Raw genomic sequence first — 15,454 nt, forward strand, 5'->3', positions numbered from 1 at the left:
AAATATTTATACAGTATTAGACAAGAAAACAAAGAAGGATACTTAAGGGTAAGGAAAAATGGTTACCAATTGAAAAATGCAGGCTTATCCCTAGATCGTAAGCAAAAAAATTGGTAACCAAATATATAATAAATCGATCTACGGCTTCTGACTACTAGTTAAAATAATGCCTTTATATTAATTTTAATTGATCATGAAGAGTTGAAAATAAAGTATACAAAAGAATCTTGATTATTGCATGAAAAGTTCATTTGTTGCATTGTGTTAAAAGAGAGATAAACAATCATTTAAGTAATACTGACATGAATGAAGTTGCAAGTGAAAAGAATAAATAATATTAAACGAATCTCGTTATTATCAGGAAGTTACAGTTCTAGTTCGCTGCAATTTATCGAGGTTATACTGTATTTTCTCAAAGCAGTTCTTCTTGAATATAATCAAAATCAATATTATAATATTTGAACACTAAAATAGTACCAAATAATAGGAAAGTTTAATTAATATGTCCTTTGTTCTTTCTTCAAGTCCGCAATGTTCTTCCTATTTGCTCAAAATACATGTGTTCCTGAAATGCCATGCAAAAAATTAAGTCATATTTCGATAAGACATTTTAATCTTTTCAAAAATATTGGTATGTATGGATGTGTATGTATATTTCTAAATTATCCACATTATTGTAATATGCAAGTAAGCACTAAATATTTATGATTACATTTCCCAGTGATATAACGTGGCAACATTATAACACAATTCATGGACGTAATAGGACAATACAGTTTGCACTTGTTCATTTCGAATAAAATGATTTGTCCTTGAATAGTTAAATTTTTATAAAAGATTTATAAGGGCGTATTTATACGTTCTTCGAAAGTAGACAACAGTCCGAAAAGTGTATACATACATATACCAAGAGCCGCATTTATTTACCTTACTTATCTCATTTTTACCAAGTTAAAGTAACAAACATTTGTGAGTGAAATTAGCTTCCGATTTTTCTTGGTATCGATATAAAATGACAATAAATTCGACGCTTGTTTATGGTAAGCTTGGGATCTGATATAATATAAATAAATAAGCAAAGTATAGGAATTTATAGGTTATGTTATAAATTTAAAAATCGGTTGCTCGTTTGTTACTTTGTTGCGACAGTATGATCAGATTTTATTCCCTAAATCGTTGACTAGGAGGAGTGGGAGAAGGTAGTCCGGTAGAGAACGTCCCACTCATTATGCATTGTACGTTGAGGGCATTAGAGTGGGAAACGATCTTGAATCGTACCGTGATCCTAATGTTCTCAACGTATGATACCTGAAGGAGGGGGACGGCCCCCACCGTACTATCTTCTTCAACTCTTCCCAATCAGCGATTTAGGAAATGTAATTTAGCCACACTAATTGTAATATATTTAATAAATATAGAAGAAAAATTATGTAATTTATATTATGTGTTCGAAGTAGTTTAATTAAACAGCAAAATTATCTAATCAAAATAATAAACGAGCTTTGCTGTAAATGAGCCTTTACGTTCGATGTAAGTCAGACTCTGTAAATTTAGTATACGAAACTGTTTACAGTTCTGTGTTTACAAATTGTGTACTATTAACATATTTTTTCTGACGCAAGCAGCAGCTATGTTCCGTAAACCAGCGTTGTATTGTTATTTTTTTCGCCCTGTAAACAGTGAGCGCTTGTACAAGCATTTTAAAACATTAACATTAAATGTTCGTTAAACTATTAAATCGACTATGCTTAAAAACCACATATCATTAGTTGCACTATATTTGTGCAAAAGTATAATGAAATGTGAGCACATAAGTACGTCTCTTGTTACTTTCAAGTGGGTTGAGATGGAAAGATTAATTTTTGAAATTAATTTCACAAGACGATTAATTCAATTATTTGATCCTTAATTGGACTGATTATTTTAAACTTAAGTGAGAACTAAAGTTTGCTATAATATCAAATACATCGATATCTACGTCGAAAGACTTAGCGACGTACAATATATGTATTTGTTTTTTATTTTTGTTACCATATATATATATATATATTGCATTCGGGAAACAATGACTTAAAAGGACAAAAAGAATGAAAGTGTCAAATATTTACCACCAAAAATGCCGCAGCGAGAAGCAAGCTTTTCAGTTTTATATTCGTGTCTGCCGGAAATGTGATTAATAAACTATAATCATGAAGAGTATTGTCCCATTGATGCATCAGCGATGCAATTTGATGAGTACCATCGGCTGAAATTACCTGCAATAATTTAAAATTTAATTTTATTTAGACGTTTTCCATATTTGGAATCTGGTTCGTTATAGTAATTATTCCAGACTTCTACGTAAGAGTGATTCGAAAATAATCGATTTACGATCTGTTTTATATTCATTATTAAGTTAATACAAGGTTTTTTGGTTTTCTCGCTCAATATTTTACGATTTTGTAAACAACGTAATGATTGGGAAAAAATTATCTATCGATTTTTTATCTCGTTTACGGAACCGAGAACTACAGATTTTTGGGCTTGTAGCGACATTTGTCGCCACACGTCTCTTCTGGTTAAGTTGAATGAATTGCCGATCGCAGTGCTCCGTTATAGGATTCCAGAATTAAATTAATAATAATTTACATAATTTCATTTGTACGATAATTATGAATAGTGGTTCGTAATCTTGTAATTTATACTTAGGAAAAAGAATCCGTAGATACACGAAAAAATTCGTAGAGGTAGCAACACTATATTCAGTCCTAGTTATCCCGCGTTTCACGTGGACAAACTGCAGTACCGACTCGATAACTTTTTACAGTTTACTTCAGTGTTCACGAGACGAAAGTAACATTACAGTTATAACCGTAATATTTTTCGTTCGATACGTATAAATAGACCGAAAATTAAAATAAATACTATTACCAAAAATTATCTGAGGTCGACAATTACAAGTCGGACTCGTAATGCAGGTTGAACGAGTTTAGGGGTTCTTTCGGTAATCTAGCTGAAAAACATTGTCTTCTTTCTTACGTTTTTTGAAAGAAACTATAAGACTGTTCGGTATGGAGTTTTTATATAAATATTTATCTATCTTTTCTTATCGATTCTTTTGTTCTAATTTCAAGTAAATCGGTCAACTAGAACTCTACATATACTGCCGGTCGGTTAAAAAAATGCAGATTCGAGAAAAACGTATTTGAAGTTTTTGTTACGCACGTTGCGAACTGTGCATTGCTCTCTTTAAACATCTACAACTTCGTTAATTTTACGAACTTGAGGAAATCCTTTTGGAAAGTTATTTTCGAGGATATATACTTTGAAAAAAAATTACAAAAAAGAAAATCGATCTTTTAAAGCTAGTTTACCAAACGACCTCGTTAAAACGTTTTGTACAAATGCTTTAAGGAGGGAAGCTCGAGTAAAACGTTCAAATGAAAGTGATTCTCGACAATCTTTTCGTAACATAAAATCTCGATGTAACTTCTCGTTGTTGCATATGTATACTCTTTAACGTTTTAAAGTATACATTTTTTTTTCCCGTTACAATTTATCGCTCGAGTCTCCCCCGTAGATAGATTTATACACGTTACTTGGAATTGGGCTTCTTTGTACATGCAGCAACTGCAAACATTTGGGCCAAATATATTGCACAGTACTTTCCGCGTTGCATCGTAGACCGTGAAGCTCGGTCCTAGGAGACTGAAATTTTCTTCCACGGTTCCAATCGTGTTCGTGGTAGTCACTGTGATTTTCTGCGCAACAAAAAATGCAAAATTTTTGGAAACAGTTTTTCAACAGACCTCTCGGTCGCTTTGTAGAGAATCGTCGATGCAACGTAGGATGAAGAAACATTTATTCGGAGGAGTAAAATTTTTATTTGTTCGATGTATCATTAAAATTATCATTTTTATTCAACGAGTAATGAATAAAAAGTTGTTTATTGTTTGCTCGTTGTTCAAACAAATGAATAATAATTTTTCCCATATTCGGTATTGATTAAAAGCAGGGACCTCGCGTGGTGATGGATAGTTTTTCTGCAAACTTTTATAAAACCGTTCTCTATAATTTATGGGTGATTAAAAAAAAGTAAAAATTTTCAGAATTATATTTTGATAGAATATGTTACAAAAAGATTGAAAAGAAAGATGATTAAACAAATACTTTCGTAGTATTTAAAAAAACCTTTTTATTAGTGAATATTTGTTTATATTTATAACAGAATTTAACTATCATTTTCTCGATTTTTTTACAAACTGTACACATCATTTTACATAATACAGATAAATGTGTTAAACGTTTCCACGAAATTGTAAAATAGTTATTAATGATTTCAAGCCTCGAGAAACTACTCGAATTAAACAATTTGAATGTTGAAATCAAATTTTAACTTTTACTAACCGCCCTTCTGCCGTGAACAATATGCACAACAGCACGAGGTAGCCCTGATCGGAAGATAAATTTTAATTATTAAATTAATTTCAATGCAATTTTAATTACAATAGATTTTCAATGTTCCGTATAATTAAAATTCGGATACTTTTCACGAAAAAGTACAGCGAAAGAAAAATTTTGATTATTAAGTTAATTTCAATTTAATTTTAATTATAATAAATTTTCAATGTTCCGTATAATTAAAATTCGGATACTTTCCAGGAAAAATGTATAACAAACGTGATCGAGAATATCAACTTACGCGCAAAATGTTCAATCCGTACGTCCATTTGGAGTTTATTTTCATGACGAACGCTTGCTCGCCACACTGATCCAGTATGTTCAATGTGAAATCACCGTGGATGAATTTCGAACAACTGAACCCCTCCGTACGATTCTCGGGATTTACCTCTATCGCCAGGAACAATGTCTCCGCTTTTGGCACTTTCACTCTGTACTGGAAACCCCTTCTCGATCTAGCTAATACTGCCGAGTAATGCACACGTTACAACTTGATATTTTTCCTGGAGCGACGCTACGTAAGAAAACGATGAACTTGGTTAAGATTTATCGTTGGATCGTCGAGTGAGCAACTGGGTTCGTTAGTGATGTTGAAATAGATTTATTATAATTCGTTATTGTGTCTAATGTTGAATTATTAACATCCTTTACTTTGATCTTTAATCCACTGTGGTGGGGATGACCTCGTGTAACATTGTCCAGCTTAGAAGTATCTTTTCCTCGGTGAACTAATTGCAGTTATGTGTATCGAGATAATTACTCTTTGTAACCAGGTACGGCGCTAAAGTTGGGTGCTGCCCGATGCAATTTTCATCGGGTTGAATTACTCGTCTCGATGAATTACTCAGCTTTAAAAAATCAATGTAAATTCCTTTTTTATTGCAATCGTAAGAATATGAAAAATCTGATTTTGTTTTATGTTTCAGGTGTCATCCCCACCACTATTTACTTCCAGCATGAATAATTCTCTACCCATGCCTCGCATATTGATAAGATTCGTATATCGATAATTATGCAACGTACTATTGCAAGTAGTTTGAAAACGTTAAATACAGGGTGGCCACTGAAAGATCGTACATTCTTCTCAAATTTTGTCAAATTTTCAAGCAATGTTTCTCTCGAATACAACCGACGAAGTGGCCTAATCTCTCGATAACTAAATTGTTACAGATTCTATAATTTTTACAATTTTTGCTAAATTTGCGAGAAAAAAATAATCAACACGGTCAACATTTGTGAAAACGAACAAGTTATGGCATTTTCAAATACTTCGATCTTTCAATGACCACTCTGTGTGTTCTGCTCCCCGGTTAGATGATCACTCGAGAATCTGCGTTTTTCAAAGATTTTAACGCACACGAGGAAAACCACAAACGAAACGAGCCACAGGATAAGAAGGATACCAACGTGTGCTTAAATCGACGATTTTCTGTAACTCCAACTGCTCCACGTTGCCCAAGAAATGGCACCCCGAAAGCGCGCTCAGTTGAGATCTTGAAGTCGACAACCAGCCCATAGTGTTCACCGGAATTGGCCTCCTTGGTTGCAGAACTTCACCTGTTAACAATTTCCTTCTTCTGTTAAAACTCCATTCTTCCAAGATCCACGAACGTGGAATCTTGTACTTCGTAGCAATTAAGGAGTCTAAGTAACTCCAACTTGTAAATAAAGACCTACATTTCTGAGTTCTTCAGAAGTAGCTTTGAGGATAACCTGAACTGACACTCTTTGTAAAGTTCTTAAAGAAGTGTTCCTCATGAATTAACATATGATGACCTAACACAGACCTACATTTGTGGGTTTTGAACTTGTACTCTTTGTAAAGTTCTTTATGAATTAACATAGTTTTTCTTTTAGAGGAATGGGATCTGGAGCAAGACAGAGACAACGTCATCGAGGACAGTTTCCAAGTGGTGCCACAGGCATGGAAAGTGATGGTGGAGAAGTATGATGGGACATACTATAGCTTTGAACTTTGTGAAGGATGGTGTCTCGCCGAACAGTATCTGTGCTAAACGTTACAATAATAATTTGTTCAATAAGTTTTGTCGTTCGATAAGAAATAGAGCTATTAGGTTCGTCGTTTTATTTTTCTAAAGATGGTACTACTGTTCGATGAATATGTGCGAAGTTTCATGTAGATCTGTCGTCTCGTTTGTATATTTACAGTTGTTCAAAGTTGAAGTGTCATAGTAGTTTTTTTTTTGCAATGGAAAAAACGACAAAATTTATTGAACAATTTAGTATATAGGATTTTCCACAAAAAACAAACCGTCTTAATATAATGGTTACAGCAAACAATAGAGATAAGTGGTTGTTTAGAAATGCTGTATGCTTTCAAGAGTTAGGACAATATGGCGGCAACGGTGTCTTTGAGGATAAATGTGTGAAGAAGATTTAAAGGTTAACTTGTTTTTTTCTCTAAATGGAACATGTAACTATTATGTCAGGCTACAAAGTAATGCAAACATTGTCACAATATTGTCTTCCTCGAAGTTCTTTCTGTCATTTTACTCACATTATTTACCAGTACCAAATTATTTTTCTTCGACATTGATGTTTATTATCCAGAAAAGTCGCACGATATCGATTTTACAAGTCACAAAATGAAGTATGTCCTATACATGGGACACTGATGTATAATGGGTTAGTATGAAGATAGTGGTTTGTTTCTAGCGGAGCACCCAGTATATAGAGTGTTTCATCCGGTTCGAAATAAAAAGAATAAGAGAAGAAAATTGTTCGTTTCGAAGAAACAAATATTCCGACGAGTAATAATATTTACGTCACTGATACTTTCTTCCAAGGATAGAACATATTTTCATTAACATTAGAAAAAAAAAAAGAAAACACGTTCAATTACATAGGGACACGATGATCTTCGAACGATCTTGAACGATGAAAATTATGTTGGGAACTGTACAAAATGTACTGCATATCGGTACATGTATCTAATTTATTGCAATAGGTGCTCGAAACATTTTTGAATACCATAAACAAACGATTTTCCACAGTTTCGACAATGAGCGATGCAAATGTTCTTCGAACGTTCGAGAACACACTTTCCATCGGAAATAATTAATCATGTATGTATTTCACCATCATTGCATAACTTGTGAAAAGTGCAACAACAATGATTCGCTTATCGTATTCAAAAATGTGTGAAGTTTAACGATAATAATTGAAACGAAAGGAAAAATTACAGCACTGATTTGCAACTCTTTCGAGGGCAGAGTTTGATGGCCCTGTTTTGTTCAACGTTATTCCGTGGTACGTGCTTTATTTACGTTTGTTTACCTTGTGGCTGCGCTGTAATGACGTTTGGCCCAGAAAGGACAGGGGGTGAATTGAACACTGCACCTTGTTGCATTTCCAACATTTGAGTACTCGCGATAGTGGCTTCTACGTAGTTACAAACAGAAGGTCGTTGCAACCGTTCAATAATATTCACAGTTCTTATCGTGTCTCGTAACAAATAAACCGCTCGAATTAACGGAGTCGTTAACTCGTATCCGTGCACATTGGGACGAAATCCCCGGACACATGGCCAAAAGGGTTCAATTATCGTAAGATCTTTAAAACGACCGAAAACATATTTAATAGTGAAAATAAGGAGAGAGAAAGATATTCGTTCCTTTATTTTTAAATGTACATCTCTATTCAAAAGTCATGGAACGTTTATTGTAACAAAATGCAAAAGTCCCATAAAATTTTGGGGACTTGCATAATTTTATAAATTATCGATGCTTACAAAATTTTATAAATGATCGATAATTAGAAAATTTTACAAATTATCGATACTTACAAAATTTTACAAAAGTTTACAAATGATCGATATTTACAAAATTTTACAAATGATCGATATTTACAAATTTTTACAAATGATCGATATTTACAAATTTTTACAAATGATCGATATTTACAAATTTTTACAAATGATCGATATTTACAAATTTTTACAAATGATCGATATTTACAAATTTTTACAAATGATTGATATTTACAAAATTTTGCAAATGATCGATATTTACAAATTTTTACAAATGATTGATATTTACAAAATTTTACAAAATTCTACAAATGATCGATACTTACAAAATATTTTACAAATGATCAATGTTTACAAAATTTTACAAATGATCGATATTTATGAAGATTGAAAACGAGAATCGAAACGCAAAATCAAATGAAACCGCGTCAGCGGGGCTGTTTCTTTCACAAATTTTTTTAGATCGGGTCATTCGTCCCACGTTTACGAAACTATTATCGAACGCGAGATCAAGACAAAAGCAAACGTTCGCTGTTACCGAAGGCGTCGAAATCCCGTACGCTCGATTCCACTTCCCCTTGCATCGTAATTACTGAAAACGGCGTTTCGCGGGCGAGACGTCCACGGCATAACTTACTCCGCTTCGTAACACAATTTCCTTCCTCGCGTACGTTTTACGGGAACGTTGGAATTAATTAATACTAATGAACTCGTCAAGTGGCGAGGGAATATACGGATCGATCAACCGCGAAGCGTGAATATTATTATGACGAAACGGGTCAGCTTTGCGCGCGAGGGTGTCCTTGCCACTCTGCCCTTCACCCCCCTCCCCCCTTCCTCTGTTCACCGTCTTCGCGCGCCGTAAGGATCAACAGTATCCGACGTGTTTTTCCAGGAAATCGAAATTTTCCTAACAATCGTGTCCCGTTATTGTCATCCCCGGTTAAACCTTCTCGGATCACTGAAACACCTTTTGTTCGTGATTCGAACGAGAAATACCGACGATCCTGTTTGATTCCCGTTATCGCTGATAAACGGTCGCTTATCGCGTATATCGTCGGGATAAGCCGTATCGTTTGTGTCTATCGAACGAGTTGATTTTTTCAACGTAGATAAAACATCCGATGACAATACGCGAAGCACGAACGGTTTGAGATTATTATTATTATCAAAAACACGTTTACAACGTTTGCGTAGATCCTCGAGGGGAAAGACGTTATTATACCACCCTCTGGGTCTCGAGAGAAACCGACAAAATTTGTTTGGACAGTGTAGAGTTCCCGAGTACCGAGCGGAATTAATTATTAATTAATTTTCACCTCCACCGCTTACAGTACATTCTACACTGGAACGAAAGATGATCTTTGATGAACTGCGTTAAGGGTACCACAGAGGTAGTGTTCCAGACCCCCCCTTTTGTACACAGTGGAGGTACCAACAACGAAAAACACGATACTGTTGCAGACGATACGAAAGAGTAAAAAATTACGATTGGACAGAGTTGAATCGTATGAATAAATAAGATACGAAAGAGTAAAAAATTGCAATTAAACAAAATTGAAAGTGTACAGTGAAAAAAAAACAGATTAGTAAATCTCTGCTTAAACGTACTCTCGTTCTACGAGTAAGAAACATGAAGTACCTAGGACTCTACTTGAACAGCCTGCTAACCTAGAAGCATAGTATCTCATAAAACATAAAAAAGATAATTGTATTTAAAAGACACATGTACCGGTTATTTAATGAAAACTTCACACTCCAAACGTGCAACAAACTCTCAATTGTTTTGTTTCGGAGTAAGTGTGAATTTGTTAGATAATTGAAGGTACGAGCAGTCTTGTAAAATAAATTTCTCGGTATTAATGGAAATCGGATTTTGAATGAAAGTAATTTTTCTTTTAACTAAGGTTAGTTATTTTTACGATACATTTATGTACACGGATTGAAAAAAAATTCAATAATAATAATAATCGTTCTCGTGATACGCTTAGTAACATAATTGGGTGCAATAGTGTTACAGAATTACGTATGGAAGAAAATTTAAGCGATTGTTATGACAGTACCAAGTGTGGAATGTAGGTGGCGCTAGGATCCATATACGTTCACATTGATGCCGACCATAGCTGGGACCGAAAGGGTTCGTAATAAATCAATTATTAAACCAATTTGTTTAGCTATGGGGCGCTTGGCTACAAATTATAAAAGGAAACACCCCATGAATTTAATTAGATAACTAAAACGTAATATAAACACTTAAGTAAACCGTAAACGTCTTTTATTAATTACTTAATAGATAAAAATCTACTACTAAAATAATTGGAGGACAATTTTTCGTCTGCTTTAAATTATAACATTTTTAGTTTTGCCAATTATTAATTCTTATTATTATATTTCCAAGAACAATTTTATTAATACTTATTATTAAATTTCGAACACCATTTACGCTAGAAATTATTTAAAAAAAAAAATTGTATTTTATCGACTTTAACCCGCGTGACGATAAAGAAATGTAGACGATACAAGAAATATTCCCCTAAATTAAAAGTATTAATAGCGGATAGAAAAATCTCCGACACGGAGAAAAAAAATGATGTTTATGTTTTATGGAACTTCAAAACGACTCATTTCGGGGCCCCTCGATAAACTCCTAGATTTATCTGTACCTAGATCCAGCACTGACTATCCTACAGGCGATGAAGGTGTACATTTTAAATCTCGTATAACCTGAGGCATGGGGAGGGGGTGCTAAAACAAATAGGAAAAAGTAGTATTTAATTTTGAAACTAGAAAATCAAAAACAACATCAGTGTGTTAGGACTGAGCACACTTTTCACACATTTTTGATTTATCGATTAATATTGATAACTTTGTGTCTATTTTTCCTTACTATAAGAAAAGAAAGCTTCGTCGAGAAATTCGCTCAAATTTCAATACAATTTCATAAGGGTCAGCCCTTTTTGTTCTTTCTTTAAATTCATTATCATAATTTATATTTACTTGTTTAAAAGATAAGTATACCACGTAGAGAATTATAAAATTAGAAAGCTTTGAAGAAAATTAATTATATATATGAATTTCAATATATATTATTTGTATACTTTATGCTACTATATTTATTCTTTCAAATTATTTACATACTTTGTATTACTATATTTATTTTTTCAAATTATTTATATTTTTATATGAAATTAATTTCAGGCTAGAGAACTTTGGTCTCCATACGGGGCCCTGTGAATAAATGATTACGTCACTGGATATCGTGCTTATCAATAGAAACGGGAGCGGTGGTTCAACGACGCGCAGGACAATGGCGGATGATAAGCCTAGATAGAACGGGATGGGCGTTGAAAATCGAAACAGACAACGGAACCGATGAAAATTTAGCGACACCGAGGGGGAAACTTGGCGTGCAGGAAGTTCGATATTCTTTGAGAAAGTTGAAATGGATATCCTTGTAACTTGTAATGATATTCCATCGGGAAGAAGGTTCATCCGGAGGATGTTACCAAGACAGATCCAAACATTCAAACTCTTTGACACAATTTACTTCGTCCCGATGGGTAATGAACGAAGAGCCAATTTATTTATCTTATCGATTTGTTGCGTAGCCAAAAATGATTATTTCTTAAGAGGGGGGGGGGGGGGTGTTACAAATGTAACAATAATAAAATAAATGACAGTAGCACTGTAAACGTAGTAGTACCAACATCATTTATATTCAAATAAATTCATTACGATCCATAATCTTCATAATTTACGATCCGTAATTTATCGTTACCATAATTTCATATTTGTCTGCCTCAGTCTTCTGTAATTGTCATTATTTAGACCCCCCAAGAGAACGTTTACCCCCCCATAGTGTGCCCCCTGTCTCTGCCTGTTTGAGTAGTGCTGAACATGCAGTGTAGGACAATATAATAATGTCCCGAGTATTGATAAACTTTGTTGCCCGCTTTCGTGATCAGGAGTCATGCCCCATCACTGTTAATGCTTCTTCGACTCGAGCATGTAGCAGGTACAAAAATAAAATGAGAACCTCGTCTCGTTGTATCCTTTCCATTGCCCACCTCAAGCAGGCTGTTCGAGATTTCGATCAGTCGCGACAATAAATTTCTTACTTGTGTTTCGCATATTGATAATTGTCGGTACCGATTTTCGAACATTAAGCGAGGCGTTACTGTGAAAGTATTGGGTTGTTCGGAAAGTCGTTTCGTCTTTTTTTCGTGAAAATGAAACACGATTTTTTTAAAGTGTATAAACATTTTATTAAATTATATATTCTCCATTTTGGAAAACAAAACGATTTTCCGAACAACCTAGTATTTTACAACTGCAACTTTGCAACGTACGACAAATTTCTTACGAACGAGACACTTGTTGCAAGCAATACGCGATAAATCAAGATCAAATCGTAATTTATCAGAAAATATTTGTTACGTTCGACGGGCACAACACTTTGATAAAATACGGTAAATTTATACCATACTTAAATTTCATAACGCTAAGTTGTGATTTTATTCCAGGAATTCGAGTCTCGATAAAGAAAGGGAATAAACATAATCGATGTCGAGCATTTCAAAGGAACGCCGCTCGCACTACGATGAATCATTCGATTACAAAAATAAAAATTTCTCATGTTGTCACATTATTGTTATAATAACGGTATCGATGGATCGGCGAGGTTCTCCCGATTAAAATGAGTACAAACACGTGGTAAATCGGACGAACTTTATTCCTAACAAAATTTAAATACCCTAAATTTCGAAAATAATTGAACGATAGTAAAATTTCTTCGATTTGTGTCGTGTTTGGACTCAAATTGATCAGGAGAATCTCGCCAATCGATTGATACCATTATTACGAAGAAAAATTGTAAAATGTAAAAATTAAAAATTTTTCGCAATCTAATGATTCCATTTCTTTCTTTTTTATTTGGTACATTATTCCTGTACGATTTCTCTATTCATTCATCGTCTTTGTTCGTAGGATTGGATTATGTACGACTCGAAAGATTAAGTAGTATGGGAAATGGTGGGGATAAGCCATTGAAACGTAGGCGAGACCATTCCATTGAAATTTAAACGAGAAACTACACGTTTCCAAACTTAACGCGAACCTTACTTTGCATATTCGTATTTAATATCTTTGTACATTATGCGAAGCGTCAGTGTATGTCTTTCGAATAAGCGAATTCGCACGAGCTACTCCTGTCGGTCACGTGCATACGGGTTGGTCGCGTTCCTTTAAATGGAACCGGCGTGTCGTTCGATAACCGTGAATAGGCGAGGAAACCATAGAAACGAAACACAGATCTGCGAGAATTTTCCTTGAGAAAGTTCCACTAATCCGGACCGCCCGATTAGACCGAATAATCTCAGTACTCTATCGTTCAAAGATAAGGTTCCTAAACAACGAACCGATCGAATTGATTCCTCAACGTAGACTGCTTTAACACTGGAACTACCGATGGACTCCAGTGCATTAAGTATATTCCTCATACGTGTCTCAGGAAAATTAATGATTAAAAAAAAAGAGGAACTTATGAAATTGATTGTATATATATATTATATATATATATATATATATAAAGTAGAAAAAGTCATAACATCTTTTGAAAATATACTATGGAATTTAAAGTAAATTTCTTTGTAAAAACAGTTGAAACCAATCATTTTGATCGGTTGGTAAATTTAGTGTTAAAGGGGTATATACCAATGGAAGAAGGTATTGCTTCGAGAAAATATCTAAGAAAAATTATTCCGTGAATTAATTTAATTTTTGTTTTATCAAAAGAGGGATACATTGTAGATTATTTTTTAAAAATTTTGTAATCGTATGTAAACAAATACGGCCGACGAATTAATTTCCACACATGCGTATAATTTCGACCATAGCTCCATTTTTTATACGATTTGAGGTTTCCCAATGGTCCGATTTGAAAATAAATGGAATTTTATTCAATTCTATCGTGTTGGTTGCGATCTGTCGAAGATCAATTTTTAGATTCAAAAACCGCAAGAAAATTACGATGCTTCGAAATAAAAAAGAGACGTTCTAGCTCCTCTATTAATAAATGAAAATGTAAAAAATTAAAAAATCAGAAAAATGACTCGATAAGCGAAAGATAAACTTACCGGCTATATGTATGTACACCAAATTTCGTGGTGTAAAAATATTGAAAATTGACAGAGTCATCGTGGGGACAATATCCAGAGAACGAGTTTCAAACAAAACATGTTCAAAGTTACACGCGAGAAATTTATTGTCGTGAGTTCTTCAAACGTGAATTTACATTTAACTGTTTACGCCTGTGTCATAGCTGGTATCTTTTTGTGTTTTGTACTCCCTCGAGGGAGAGAGGTCGATTTTTCTAAAAACATCGTCCTCAGAAAGAACGTTTCCGTTTACAAATAGTCTCAACTTCTACACTTTGTCAGAAGAACCGAATCCCTCGACGAAAGTCTCGCTCTAGCCAACAGAAGCAACTTAGTAAACACTCTAGACACTCTAGACACTCTCGAGCGGTATGCAACTGACTCGGCATTCTCCGACCACTGCACGTCAGTTGTTACGCCGACCACTGCACGTCAGTTGTTACGCCGAATCACGAGTAAGAAACAAAAGGTAACCTAATAGGATAAATTGATTTATCTTTCATTTTTTCCACTTCCTCCATTCACTTATAAACACTTTACTGCGTTTGTCAGGCTACTTCTGAAGACATCGACGTATGTATTTCAAAAGTGTAATTTATTAAATTACAACCAAAACGAACGATAGTTTCATTTAATATCCATCAACACCAGCACTATCGACGATGTACGTATTACTATTTGTATCAGACCACATACGTATCTTCGAAGTTAAATGGTGAAGGACAAATTAATTTACGAGTACCATTAGTTGTTTATTTTAATAATTGTTCACGAACAATGTGGGCAAAGACTTTGAAAATAACTGAAAGTAAATATCCTGATATAAGTATGGGAATAATAATACATATATAGTAATTATAATCAATAGTACTTTTTATATGTATTCTTAAATTTTCACGTTCAATGTTGATGACAGATACTTGGTATATTTTTTAGTAGTTTCAATTTCAGCTTATAGCTGAAGAAACACAACTAATTAATTCAGATTCTCTTTAAATCCTCTCATTGTAGAACAAGTGCAGCATATTTAAAACGCCAGTTTCTTAGTGCTAATAAGAGTGGATTTATATAAATTTTATGTAAAATGAAT

General features: G+C 34.0%; 1 protein-coding gene and 1 long non-coding RNA gene across 3 annotated transcripts; one reads left to right on the forward strand and one right to left on the reverse strand.

Moving 5' to 3' along the window:
• Positions 1-57: 57 nt before the first annotated feature.
• On the reverse strand, positions 58-8,999 carry LOC143147616 (phospholipid scramblase 1). Of its 2 annotated transcripts, XM_076313013.1 has the most exons (8): positions 8,748-8,999; positions 7,738-7,842; positions 5,848-5,997; positions 4,682-4,905; positions 3,579-3,740; positions 2,109-2,255; positions 478-565; positions 58-90 (listed from the first exon to the last, which is right to left on the reverse strand). In XM_076313013.1, exons 1-7 carry the CDS (start codon positions 8,791-8,793, stop codon positions 521-523), a joined length of 879 nt encoding a protein of 292 aa, XP_076169128.1. In that variant the 5' UTR covers positions 8,794-8,999; the 3' UTR covers positions 58-90; positions 478-520. The 2 variants fall into 2 exon arrangements, with proteins under 2 accessions (XP_076169128.1, XP_076169127.1); XM_076313012.1 differs by lacking the exon at positions 58-90 and having other exon boundaries at positions 388-565; positions 8,748-8,998.
• Positions 7,498-12,967, forward strand: LOC143147619 (uncharacterized). Its single transcript, XR_012992300.1, has 5 exons — positions 7,498-8,006; positions 9,544-10,116; positions 10,222-10,346; positions 11,408-11,769; positions 12,733-12,967. It is a non-coding gene; the product is annotated as an uncharacterized LOC143147619 (long non-coding RNA).
• The last annotated feature ends 2,487 nt before the right edge of the window (positions 12,968-15,454 follow it).

The sequence above is a fragment of the Ptiloglossa arizonensis genome, chromosome 5 (assembly GCF_051014685.1).
Source record: "Ptiloglossa arizonensis isolate GNS036 chromosome 5, iyPtiAriz1_principal, whole genome shotgun sequence".
Classification (NCBI taxonomy): Eukaryota; Metazoa; Arthropoda; class Insecta; order Hymenoptera; family Colletidae; genus Ptiloglossa; species Ptiloglossa arizonensis.

Bases quoted from the DNA above. Each gene is read 5' to 3' on its own strand.
- LOC143147616 (XM_076313013.1), bottom strand. From the start codon at position 8,793: ATGCAAGGGGAAGTGGAATCGAGCGTACGGGATTTCGACGCCTTCG. The intron at 3,741-4,681 runs GTAAGTTGATAT...TTTGTTGCGCAG, and splicing joins ACGGATTGAACATTTTGCGC to AAAATCACAGTGACTACCAC. The intron at 2,256-3,578 runs GTAACGTGTATA...AAATTATTGCAG, and splicing joins ACAAAGAAGCCCAATTCCAA to GTAATTTCAGCCGATGGTAC.